The 13,406-nt window shown below is 39.4% G+C and overlaps 1 protein-coding gene across 2 annotated transcripts in view; it reads left to right on the top strand.

The window, feature by feature from the left end:
• Window positions 1-13,406, top strand: part of THSD4 (thrombospondin type 1 domain containing 4) — a 289,062-nt gene that overhangs the window by 64,468 nt on the left and 211,188 nt on the right. For both annotated transcript variants that reach the window (XM_082769054.1, XM_082769055.1), the window contains exon 6: window positions 6,896-6,998. In XM_082769054.1, the coding sequence (XP_082625180.1) occupies window positions 6,896-6,998 (103 nt within the window). The remainder of the gene's footprint in view (window positions 1-6,895; window positions 6,999-13,406) is intronic.

The following is a 13,406-nucleotide window of genomic DNA, read 5'->3' as shown; positions in this document are numbered from 1 at the left end:
TCAAAGTTAATCAAAGTTATGCTCAGGTGACACTTCAAAGGCTCTCCTAGATAAATTCAGAGGACTTTGTGGTGCAAAGGTGAAATCAGCAATGGGAAAAATGTTTTATGTTCCAGCTGTGCTCCTAAAAACTCTGGTGGTGTTTTGCTTGTACCAAGGCCATTAGCCTGATTGTATTCAGACATCCATCATGATCTGTTAATTTTATTATAGCTCAGAAGAATGCTAACGATGTAACAGGACTGGCAGAAGGTGAAAAGAAAAGGAGGAAAGATAATCTAGCTACAAAGTGGTGGTGGAGGGATTACTTGAGAAAGATAAACACACGTATCAGGAGGGCAGGATGAGATGCACTCGGCGGTTTGTAGAAGCATTAGCAAAGGAAATGGTTAAACCTTTCTGACACCCAAACATTTTATATGTTTGGAACTAGAAGAGGTGACTTGGTAGTCAAATATGTAGTCAGTATGGAGCAGTATTTTTTAAAAAGAAAACGACATTTGTCCAAAATGGAGGCTTCCCTGATTTGGCTTTGGTATCAAATAAAGCATCACAATGTGTATCGGGGGCAGAATTGTGAAAACTTGGGTAAAAAAGACACCTGGTGGGTTAATAACATGAGGTGGTGCCATAGAAGATCTGTAGAAATGTTGGCAGTGTTTGAATTTGATGTGTAAGCCCTCTGCAGCTGATGTAAGAACTGCTAGATTTTGGGGATGGTTTTGCTTCAGCGCTGCATGGGCCGATGGAAAATCACCAGCACCTCAAGTGCGGGGGACACATCAGTTTTATGGGATAACCTGCCAGGCAGAGCCACAGCTTGACTGTGACTCTCGCCGGTTTATTTTTCCGGAGAATAAATTAAAATATTGTGGTCAACTTCGGCTACGTGAGTTGCTTAACAAAACTTTATGGAACTGCATATGTGAAATTGAAGGAAACCTCCAGGATCATTTGGGCAGGCCTCAGGGAGTCAGCTACCCAAATGTATGCGTATATGTTCATTGTGGTGGTGGTGATTGGTTTTTATTTTATATTTTATATTACACGACTACAATGATGTCGTGTTGTGTACGTGCCCAAGGTTTTTTCTGTCTGTGGGAAGCAGCCCCTTGAAATCAGGGAGGGAAAAGGGAAAGGCTGGTACCCTGTCCTACATGCACTCTTGGACTCTGCCTCCCCTCCGAGTCCCTCTCTGGTTAGCAGAGGAAGATGAAGTCAGTAGTTGATGATGCCTCCCCTAACCGAGCATGATGTCCATTGCAACAGACACATAGGTGCAAATTCATTGCTTGAGGCAGTGCTGAGACTTAGGTATGACAGGTGCTTATTCCTCCTAAACTTGTCCAGATACCACTGTGTTCACAGATGTTCATTTTCATTGCGTGTCAAGCCAGACATTTATAGTGTACTGTCTGCGGTCATGGACTGTAACTTGAGCTGGCTAGCACTATTTTTATGGAAAGTGCTATTTTGTTTATTCTTCACATACGTTTTAGAATTTTGCATTTAAAATTTTACTTTTCTTGCATATTTTTTTACAAACATCAATTTGATTTTAGTAATAATAATAAAAAAAATCCATCAAATATTTTGTGCCAGTGATATCTAGGCACATTTGCTATAGCTTATTTCTTTTTTCATTGCAGACAATTGTATTTATGTTCTGTTTTAATTTTTAAAAGTTAAAACTACTGGGAAATAAAAAGAGCCTCCAGTTGTTTAAATTACTCTGTTGCTGACTTGGAATCAGCTGAAGAAAAGAAGGTTGCCTTGATTCTAGGTAGCACTGATACCGGGTGTGTGCGTGTTCCTTGGCAATGCAAAGGGAAGTAACTTAGATGAATTAAAATTTGCAAGGCCAGATTCTGCTGTCAGACACAGCCATGTAACTTCCATATGTTCAGAAGGAACAAGGCTGGGGCAGTGTTTACTGCAATGGTGGATTGTTATGTGAAGAGCATATTCTGAAAATTAAAGAAGAACCTTCAGCACACTGCTTCAGAAGCAAGTATTTGAGTTGTTTTCCTTTGGAGGTGTGTTTATCCTTTGGAATGTAAAAGGATTAATCAGATTAGATAGAACCACTGCAGAAATTAAAAAAAAAAAAAAAAAAAAAAAAAGTATAACTAGACTTTATTTAGTGCAATGTGCACACAATATTAATTATGAATTATGCTTGAGCCTGGAGAATCCAGAAGGACTTTGGGGCCTTGGAAAAACAGCTGGCCAGTTACTGTAGGTCACAGGAACGAAATGGTGCCAAAATCTAAGTCAACGTTTTAATTGCCTTTAAAGGTGGTTTCAGTATCAAAATAAGCCGTTTATGCTTTTCCAGAAATGCATTATCTCAGCCCAGCAATGAAGCGGTTTGCTCATGGCAGGCGTGCAGCCAGCGTGAGCGCGCATCAGCTGGCAGGCTGATAATTTCCTGGTGGATTGCCAATGCTTCGTTAATTTACTGAAGTGTCAAAGATTTGTTAAAAACATGTGTCTTTCAAGTGTTTTCCAAAAGTGTGTAGGGTGGTTTCCTTGCTTTACAGACTTAGCTTCACTAGCAACTAGTTTTAAGAAAACTGTGGTGGTAGCGGGCAAAGAGAAGTACTGCGTGATGCCATCCCTCTGAGTATTTCATACCTGTGTATCTCAGGTGAAATTGAGGCATAGATAAGGGTAACTCTTTCAGAAATGCAATGTCATCTTCAGACACAGTGCATTTCAAAGAATTTGTCTTAACATCTCTAAATACGAAGGGATGCTTCTAGAATATTCCATCCTAAGCACTCCCTGCTCCATCAGCACAGTGCTGTGCTGCTGCTGTTCTAATGGCATGTTCTGAAAGTACAATAAGAAAAGTTGGCTGAGACATCATATTCATTGAAAGAGCCGCATCGAAATGTGGCAGTGGAAGGAAGCTCTGAAAGCCTCTCACATCGTGTGGAAGTGCCTGGTGCTCTGACCTGCGTGGCTGGAGGAGGACCCACACCGCTCATTTACAGCTTTGGTGTTATTCTTACACACGTACTCTGAGTAGGGGAGACATCAGCTAAAACCATACAGAATTTTGGGTCCGTGATCCTGTTTCTAATTTTGCAGTGCACAACCGAAAGAATAATTAAAAAAAAAAAAAAAAAAAAAAAAAAGTCTCCCAGCATAGAATCTAGTTTTGTAGGTAATTCATATCTGCCTGAATTTGAGTTTTATATTAGGTGCATTGAATTTTTTGCTGATCTGGCTTCCGCATACCTGCTTTAAAAAATCTTTTTTTTGTTGTTTGATAAACATCCAAAGGTGTCATCCTGTTTCTGCATCAACATCTCTAAGAAAAACTTGAGCTCACTCCCCCAGTTATCACAAAAGAGAATGATGTTCATGAGGAGAAAAAAAAAATAAAAAGAAGAAATTCCAAATCCGTTGCTAACAACTACAACAACAACAAAAAAAGAATCAAGGTCAACATTTTGTTTTCAAAAGGTTTGTTTGCAAATCCCTGTGAGGCAACACAATTCCAGTGCCCTCCCGTCCCAGAGGGGAAGAAGCTGAGGGAGAATCACACGCGAAGGCTAAATGCTTTCGCCGAGTTCACACCGAAAGCCTCTGGAAGATTTAGGAAAGAGATCCAGGTCATTTAAATGCTAGTTCTGTGGCTTAACCACGGAAACGTTCCTCATCTGTAAACATGCGTGCTTTTTGAAGTAAAATTGATATTCGTTTGGCAAAGGGCCAGGAGGAGCACAGGGCCTCTGACAGCGTGTGAAGAAAGCCCAGACGCAGCCTGCTGCCCGCTGCGGGCCGGTGCTCCTGGAAGGCCAGCGCTGGCCTCCCCAGGCCTCCTCCGCGGGCCTCCAGCGCCTCCTGGCCCTGCCTGAGCACTGGGAAGCGAACCAAGGGCTGCAAAGTGCTGTGAGGTACATACAGCCTTCAGACACTCCAAATATTCGCCCCCTCTGGGATCGCCTTCTCGCAGTCCCAGATGCTCGTTGCTGTCCCCGGAGAGTTCTGCAATTGAGCTCTATGGATTTATGACAGAAGTAGTAGCTAAAGGTATAAAAATTGGTTGTTCTCTCAGCGAATAAATCAAAACTTGTGCTAAAGTTTTGCTTTTGATTGTTCAGGGTTAGGGTTTTCCCTTTTAGCAATAGCACCATTTTCTGCCTCAGATGTCTGAAAAGCCACCCAGGCCAAGATCAAGTGCCCGACACTCTGAGCTCTTCTGAGGAGTGCTGAAGGATTTCATTTGGAAGGGGGCTGAGCAGTAGGTGGCATAAAAATGTCATTTTGTTCAGCTGGGCATTCAGAATTTTGCAGGGGCTAATAAACGAGGAATAGTTACCCAGTGTGCTTGTGCAGGGTGACTGCCTTCAGCCTAGGGGATTCCTGAGCTGTGCCTAGTTTGACTTGTTGCACCTTGCACGTAATTCTTTGATTTTTTTTTTTTTTAAGCATTCAAAAACAAAAGTGGATATAATCTGTATAAAGAATAAAGTAAGGAGTTTTTGCTGACCAGCTCTCACTCGCCAGTTTTCATGCAAAAATGTAATTACACGATGCTGAAAGAAATGGAGGGAGGACATCGGACTTTTAAAGTAGCAGGGACGTTACTGAGTTAGTCTGTTCTTCCTCTGACTTTGTCTTGATCCAGACAGCGTGTTTAGTGTACTTGGCAGTCCTCTGCCCTCCTTTAAAGCAATGGGGCCTCTGTCCTGTGGGCAACTTTCAGTAAGTTTAAAAACAGAAACTGTAACTATAGAAAAATGATCTTAGAAGAGGGGGGGAGCACTTTTTTTTTCTTGGCAACAGCAATGAATATTTTGATCTTTTTATTCTTACATTGTCTGCAGTTGGTAGGAACAGGGTGCACAGGAAATGGTCTGTGAGCCAGAAATAGTGGTACACAAGAGCATGAGCTCAAGGCTCAGAGAAGGAGAAACAAGAAACAACAAAACTTTGCAACAGACTGTCAGAACACATGTGCCAAAAAAGAAAAAAGAAAAGGGAAATGTGTTCCAAAAAGAAACCCTTCAGGCTGGGTTCTTTGCTGGTGCAGACTGACTTTGTTCTGCTGTAATTTAACGTAAGGACCTTAATTTATGCCAGCTCAGGCTCTGCCCCTCGCTTTTGGGATACATGGTGTGATTAGTTTCCACGAAAAAATTTGAGGTTCTGAGCCTCGATGTTTATTGTGGCAGAATTGTCTCTTACTTCTCTTGCTGCTCTGCTGTGTTGCAGATTGAAGGATGTGTGATTTCAGGGGTAGGAGTACAGCTTTGATCTCTCTATTAGGCACTAGAAAGAGTTTTGGTCTCACTGTCCAATATACTCTAGTGGTTTGTTGTGAAGCTTTTTTTGTTTGCTTAGTTCTTCTTTGTTTCTGGACTTTGTTTGTTTGCTTGTTTTCTGATGGCTGGCTTGTTGAGGAAAACAGCATATACGTGGACTTGGAGACTTCAGATGGGGATGAACTAAGCACAGATGGCTGTTTGGCCAGGAGCAGTGTTTATTCCAGAGGAGTTGTTACTGTGATTCTAATAGAAGATAAAGCCGTCTGTGAGCCTCCCCCCAGCCATGTCTTTGGTTCAGTTCATACCCCTCTTTTAAAACTCTTGGCTTCGGTCTCACTGATTCAGCTAGAAGCATCTTTATACATAGATGGGGGATACAAAACCAGAACTCCTCTGGGGAGAGCTTCATCTGGGACCTCTGGTGTGCCGGCTCTCACTGCAATGACAGCCCGTCCTTCCCCCTCCACAGAACTGACTTGCAGTTGCCATAAGATCTCTTCTTACTGGTTCTCTTCTTACTGTTCCCTTCAAATATAGCTGCTTACCACGTTGCATTGATATAATTTTATGTCTGCTGTTTCCGTGAAAACTATCTCCTATAGAAAAACGGATTTTGCTGTTCTAGTCTAATTCTTCATGTGATTACTGCTGTGGAACAGTGTTTTTAGCGGCATTTTGATCCTCTGAAGGCCACTTGAAAAAATGCTTGTGTGACCAAAGCTCATCTGTTTTTTCCAAGCACAGGAATTGTTCTAATTAAAACCCCCTTTTCTAGAAGTCTTGCTCCCCTTTGCGTGTGCCCACACACAGAGCAGTCTTTCGCTGTAACTGCTATACTGCAAGGACAAAGGCATAACAAAGTAATTAAGTATTTAACTTGTACTTGCTTTTGGAATCTGCTTCAGATCTGAACAAGGTTTTTCTGCCAAGGCTTGCATTGCAGGTGACCTAATAAAAGATGTTACTTCTATCTGTAAAACTTGCCCTGCCTCAATGTGTGCACGTGTGCGTGCTTATATAAAATGTTCTTCTCATTACTTCAAGCACTCTGAAGCTAGCATTTGAAGGCACAAGTTAAAATACAAAGTAGTGTTATGGCTGTCCCAGTAGCATGTGGGAATAAAAAAGAAAAAGTGGTAATATACTGAAGCATAGGATGAGAATGAGAAGCTGGTGTTGCCAGCTTGTAATAAGTTATGGAAGCATATATGTTAAGTGTTTCAACTATGTTGAATCTGAGCCCAGAAAATTAATAATAAGAAATGTGAAGCTATTGTGGAAAGGAAATGATTCAGATCTACTTTATTGAATTTATCTTGAAATATCCTTTTCTATTATTATTTTTTTTCTGTGAGAAACGACAGCTCACTAAAGAATTTGCTTGTTTTGTAGAACTGTTACTCCATTAACTCCACAAAGCTAATACGCTCTTTTTCTACAGGTACTTTTGATACCATCACTTAAAAACACACTATTGGTTATCTAATTTAAGGAAGACAACTGATGGATTAGAATTAGGCAAAGCCTTCATTGACCTTCTAAAGTTAATTAATAAGAAAGCAGTATTTATATTAATATTGATTATAATATAAATGTGTTCTTTTTTTAAATAGATGTGTCCTGAAAGCAGCAGAAATATTAGAGAGGTGCAGTGTGCATCATACAACAACAAGCCATTTATGGGTCGATTTTATGAATGGGAACCTTTTGCAGAAGGTAAGGGAAGACACCTTGTTTTTACTTTTATTATACTGGCTGTGTTTTGGAAAAGCAAAAGTACTTTTCACCTAGTGGAAGCCATGGAACTTTGAGTCTTGCTGATTCTGCTTTGTTTATCCGCAGAGTTTATTCATTGGCCAACAAGTAAATAAATCTTTGTATTTTACGAAATTGAAAGCATGCAAGTCCTACTTTGACTGGTATACTTTTGCACCTATACAGTATTGCAAGAGTATTTCGGCTACATCACGGTTAAATGTCTTCCATGTGTTTGTTTGATTACAAAGGCTTAGTATAGGTCTATTTTGCTAAATGGAGTCAATTTTTTTAATCCCAGTTTAGCATGTGACTTGAGGTCCTAATGCGTTCATTTCAGGACTCTGTCATTGTATATAAATTTTCTAAGTGTTTGACAATTGGGATGGTGGCTGGGGGAGGGATACCTGTGCTATGGACTTGCCCAGCTGCATGTTGAACTGATTGTCCTGGAACACAAAGCAGCAGCTCTAGTAGGGGCCTGCCACATCCTCAGAGTCCTAATGTTTGAAGAATAAAACTCAGTAATTTGTGGGCTATAACCTTTTCCTGGAAACATGTTTTGTGAAATAATTACTTTTTCATTTTTCTTTCTGTAAGCAAGAGCTGGGCCTGCCTCAGCTGAGATTTGCAATTATTTGTGAGGTAAATAACTTAATCTTAAAATACGTTTCATGGCTGGATTCAGCAGAATCTAGTTTGTCTTACTTTTTAAAATAATGTTTTTAAAAGGCTGTTTTCCACAAAAAGGACCACAGAGGAATTACACAGAAATATGTATACATACTGTGCAGTACTTTCATTATTGCTGCTGGATCTGTTGCTTGGCATGAATCACTGTTATGGTTACCTTTATGAGACACCCTTACTAACAGGCTGTGTGTGCTCTGCACTCTGCGTTCTCTCCTATGATCTCTCTTCCAAATGGGGGCACAGAATCTCACCTTGAAATTTAAAAATAGAGGATATAGGTCCAACTACTTGTCCTTTCTGTATTTGAGAAGAACAAAGCAGAAGGAGCATTTATCTCTATTTTTTGAATTCTGTCTTGAATATCACTTTTATTGCCTCCTGTGCAAGTAGCTACAGATAATACAAGTCAACACAAGTAATAAGTTATGTCACGGCTTTTAATGTCTTACTGTCAGTGTTTACAGGGGTTTCTCTTTACAGGAGACTTCATTACAAATAAATGTGTGCTGTGATTTATCTTAATGTTGACACCCTGCCCCGTATTTCCTAAAACTGATACGTTGGCATGAGTTTCTCAATTATGTGTCTTCAGCATCAGTGATTTACTCTAGGGCTACCAGGATTCCGTGTATGTTTGGCTTGCTTTCGGTCTTGAACTCATCATGACAAGTTGCTTTCCCAGGTCCAAAACGGAGGCAAAGTAGGATGAGGTATGGAAAAGGAATGGGAGAATTTCATTCATGATGGGGAGATTCCTTTTGCAGAGCTGGGTGTTGTATTCGTATTTCTCCTCCCTTTATCCTAACAGAAGGAGAAAAGGGTGATAGTTACTGGTGAGTTTTGGTCATTAATACACTGAGGTCATGTGTACCCCAGTGTATATAGAGCCTGCTAGTAGTTTTCAAAGTGTCAGCGGTGAAAAGCACATCAGGGTAGAGCTGCAGTGGGGGGATGAGTCAGCTGGAAGGCAGCACGAGCTGTTTAATATCTGACTCCCAGTTGATCACACATTTATTTCTAACGTAGTCATGCCTCAGTCCTGGTTGTACCTGGTGTGGGTATATGGAAGAGTTGCAGAGCTATGCATCTTTATCTCAAGGTGTGCCCATTCAGTGTATGCTGTTAGTTAAAGTCATGTTAGGCATTGTGAAGTTGTCCCCAAAAGGAAGTTACAGAGCTGTCAAACTTTGGCACTTTGTACCGTGCCTGTAAGCAGAAAAAAGAGCTCTGTACTCCAGCAAGCAGAGGGCTGAAGACATTGCAGACAAAATGACTTCTCTTACAACTTGGCCTTGAAGACTTAAGATATCTTAGCTTCAAAGCATCCCTTTTCCAACTGCCATTGGCAATGTGCAGCCCATGCTGAGCCAGCTCAGCCCACCTCTGTCTCCTCGCTTCCTGCACAGCAGCTTTGACTCACGCTGCCCTTTGCCAGGAAAGATGGATGACTCAGGGGATTTAAAACATGCCACAATCATCTCTTTTTCCCTCCCCTGCACAGCACAGCTTGCTCCTAATATTTGTGTTGGATCAATAAGGGCGGCTAAACTGCAATTTACAACTCTTTCTTGATGGTGAGTTAAGTATAATAATTATTATTTTTGAAAAATAGCATATTTTTATTTCTCCCTTGATCAGATTGGCGCAGCTGCATTTCTAACCCCCCTGTTTTATCTGCTACTTCTCCAACACAAACTTCTGTCTTATTAAAAAAGCCATATTAAAGAGACTATAAACTCCGTGAATTTAGAGTGTCTAATGAAAAAAAGCAAACTAGTTTGTGCTGGAGAAGGACTAGCACAGAATGACTTCAAGGCCAGGATTTGAGAGGAAGATCCAGATGTGACAAAGGGAAAACATCACACTGATACGATTGTAAAACCTGTAAGGAAATTTAAATCTACAGATGCAATAAATGCTTGAGTGATTCAGATAATTCACCTCTTCAAATTTGAACTCATTATTTCAGCTATATTTTTAATTGTGTAAAAAAAAATCTTAACCTAAAGAAAAGCTTTCAATATCTTGATCACTATATGAGAAGAGTACATGTATATTTCAAGGAGAAAAACTATTGTTTCCTTGACAAGTGCAATTCAATGAAAATCTGACCACAGGAGTCTTTCTTAGTGAAGAACAGCTGCATTTTTGAGAGGAGGGAGATAACTGAAGATTTATTGACAGAAATCCTGTATAAGCTTAAAGAAGAAACAAAGTCCTCTCCAGAAAAATCTGTCTGATGCTTCATCTCTGTGAGGGTATCTAGGATATCTTACGCATCCAAAATAAATTGTGAAATATAGTATTTCAAATCAATGGCCACAGAACATCCTGAACAACTTCAGGCCTTCTTGCTGTGAGTTCTGTTTGGACTTCCTGGTACTCTTCCCCTAAAAGAAGTTTTGTGTCAGTGCTCTGTCCTGAGGGCTGACTTGCTTTCAGAGGAGAACTCATCGTAGTTGCAGAAGATCTGTGCATGCTGTAAAATCCCTTCTGAGTTCACTTTTCTTTTAAAATACCTTCTAGTAACCTGACATCTAGCTACAGGTGCTTCTCAGCTACAGCTGTGAGAAATAAAAGCTCTAAAGAAAATTAAGCCTATCTCTTCTACAGCTGTCTAGCAAATACTGCAACTTCAGTATTTTGTGTCAGAGAAGAAGCACTTAGGATTTAGACTGAATTCATCTTTGCTATTAGGATGGAGACTGAAGACTAATGCTGCTACATTTATTTATTTGTGTGTTGTGTTGCTGGATTTGTACCAACAAATTTGTCTTGGTTTGCATGACAAAGTAGCTTCTTACAGGAAATCAAAATGGAGGCCCCAATATAAAATGTCAAATTGCTAGGAAACTTCTCCAGTCTGCTGGCAGTTGATGACACTGAATGAGCTTTGATTAATATTATGTAAGTATAAAATCGAAGAAAAGCCTGATTGTTCATTTAAAAATCATTTTCAGTTATGGAGAATTGCAAATAGCATTAAGCACTTCTGGAATGGGAGCACGCAGAGGTCAGAGAGGAGTGACTTTGGAGAGTTTTTACAGGGAGTGTAGTTGCAAGGACGGTGCAGACACTACCTGCAGACCCTCAACCAGCTGTAGGCACAGAGCAGTCTTGCTGATGTTTCAGTTTGGGAGGGTTTGGCTCATTTCCTCAGGCTTTGTGCAGACAATGATATGTAGGCTTGTGAGGAAACTCTTCATTCAGTACTGGTATCATTAAAAAGACGTTTTGTTGAGCATCTTCCATTCAGCTGATCAACAGAAATCATCCTCCAGACCTAGTGAGCCTCAGGAAAATCCTTTATGGGAGTGTTTGAGAGTCTACTGGATGAATGCCAAAATCCTGTCAAGTAACACTTTTGTTGTCCTGTCAGATTTCCAGATGTTGCTTCTAAGTTTTCTGTTATTATGTGTGACTATTTGCATATAGCTACCAAATATGCACAGGTAATTTTGCAGAAAGTTTTGGGGCCAGATATAAATGTGGCCTACTGGGTGTTGTTGCAAATCAATGAACATTCTGGGCCAACCCTGAATGTATTATACCTTTTTTCAGTGGTTTATTGTGTTGCCCTTTTTTCCCCCCTGTTTATATGTATATAAACAACTTATTATGTATGTGTAGAATTTATATGCACATTATTAGTGCAAGCATCCATTGATCTCATTGTTGGATGTCTTAATATAAAACTATTTTAGTAACATTATAACATTTGATATATACAGAGAAACATAGGGTTAAGTCTCATCACTTTAGGCTAATTGGTAGTGGAACTTTAGAGTAATTAGAGAATTTATCTTTAAGTAAGATTATTAAGGTAGGTCCTGATGTAGGTATGTTACCTGGATGCCTGTGATTTCTTGACTAGAGGAGTGCTGTCCTTCAGGAACAAAGGTAACACAGTCCCAGTTCAAGAATTGTTGGTCTGTCCCGATTTGTTACGGCCAGTTCATTGTGCCTGAGGACATGCTATGCCAAAATAGTGTCCTTGTAGGTTTTGGTGCAATACTTCTGAGAACCTAATTTTTCACTGAAAAAGTCCTATTGTATTATTTGTAATCCCTCTGGTAAAATGCTTCTGGTTAGTGGATATACAGATGTTTGTGTATATACAGAATATCTCAAGAAATATTCCAGCTGTGCTGCAATTCATCCAGCTGCAGGGTATTATATTCAATGAGGCAGCTGCTTCATTTCTTCATTTGAAAATGAAAGTCTTCATTTCTCATGGCAATACACTACACTTCTCTGCTTTTTGCCTCCACCTGTTAGAAATGTTCTTGATTGCGTTTATGACATTTTGTGGTTACTTGTCCTTGAAGCTTGTACTTTAATTGCATGCATTGTATTTTCTGTGAGTTTTTTTTTTTTGCTACTCCTGTTCTATATGAACGGCTGTTGCCAGACATTCATTGAAGAGGCAGCAGTTTTGAGGGTTTTGAAATGCAATGAATATGTTTTTATTTATTGATTAGCTACAACTCAAGTAGTGCACACAGCTCTAATGATAATCAGCACATAGGTAATAACAGAACTGGCATTCTTACATTTCATCGCACACACCAAAAAATAAATTACCCCCTGATTTTTTCCCCCGTTTGTATGTAGAAAGGAACTGTCTAGGATTTGGTCTCAGTTCCTTTCTGCAAACCAAAAGTCTGCCTATGCTTATCATTTAAATTGTGTTAAATAACTGTGTTGATATATTTACCTTCTACGTGCTGTTCACATGTATATTTATGATCTGTCATAAAAATTTGAGATGTAGGAAATAGATTTGGGAAAAACTTTTGAAAAATTTATTCTGTTCTGTATTTTATGAGAACTCACGGCTTTAGGTCTTCAGCAACCGTGTGAGTTGATATATGAAACATCCTGCGATTTGCTTTGCTTGGCCTTTTCTGTGATCTGTTCGGCTACTTTATAGTGGATTGGTCTTAATCTCTAGCTGATCAGGAACAGTTGCTTAGCAAAGGAATAACATTAAACTGAACAGTAAACCAATAGCAGATTAGTACATCCTAAAGCATATATCTGAAATTATTGACAAGATCTTAAGTACCGTCTATAAGGTATATAATTTCTCTGGAATTTTGTTGGAATTTGAGCTCCGATTTCCTATAAACTCATTGAAAATCCTATAAAGGATGTAAAAACTCAATTAAGTATCATTTTTTCATGTATTACTAAAAATTCTATTTCATTTTAACTTAAATCTCTTGGAAATGTTGCTGGCTTATGACACTGGAATTTATTCAAATACAATCAAACATGAAGTTAATTTATATTATGACCCTTTCTTCCCTTTATTTAATTCCGACTTGTGAGTGGATCACAAGAGAAAGCAGATGGAAGCTAGCAAAACTTTAAAAGTATGGTTCTGCTAAAGTATCTGAGGTATTTCTTTGACTTCATCAATAAATTTACTTCCTGAACATCTGTTGTGTTGAGCTTGACCTGGAAATTGTAAATATCCTGTGTATTACTGAAATATGTAACTACTTCTATAGAAAGCTTTAATAGAAAATGTTTAGATACTTGCATATATGGAAGCATAATGCTTCAATGTGGCAGCTTGCCTTTTATAATTATTCTTGATGTATTTATTGATGTACGTGTTTTGATTTGTATCTGTAGAAAGTTTAGCAATATCAGAGCCTGGCTTTTATG

Source organism: Aythya marila (genome assembly GCF_965140915.1).
Source record: "Aythya marila genome assembly, chromosome: 11".
In the NCBI taxonomy this organism is placed as follows: Eukaryota; Metazoa; Chordata; class Aves; order Anseriformes; family Anatidae; genus Aythya; species Aythya marila.
This window is presented reverse-complemented; position numbering and strand designations above follow the sequence as displayed.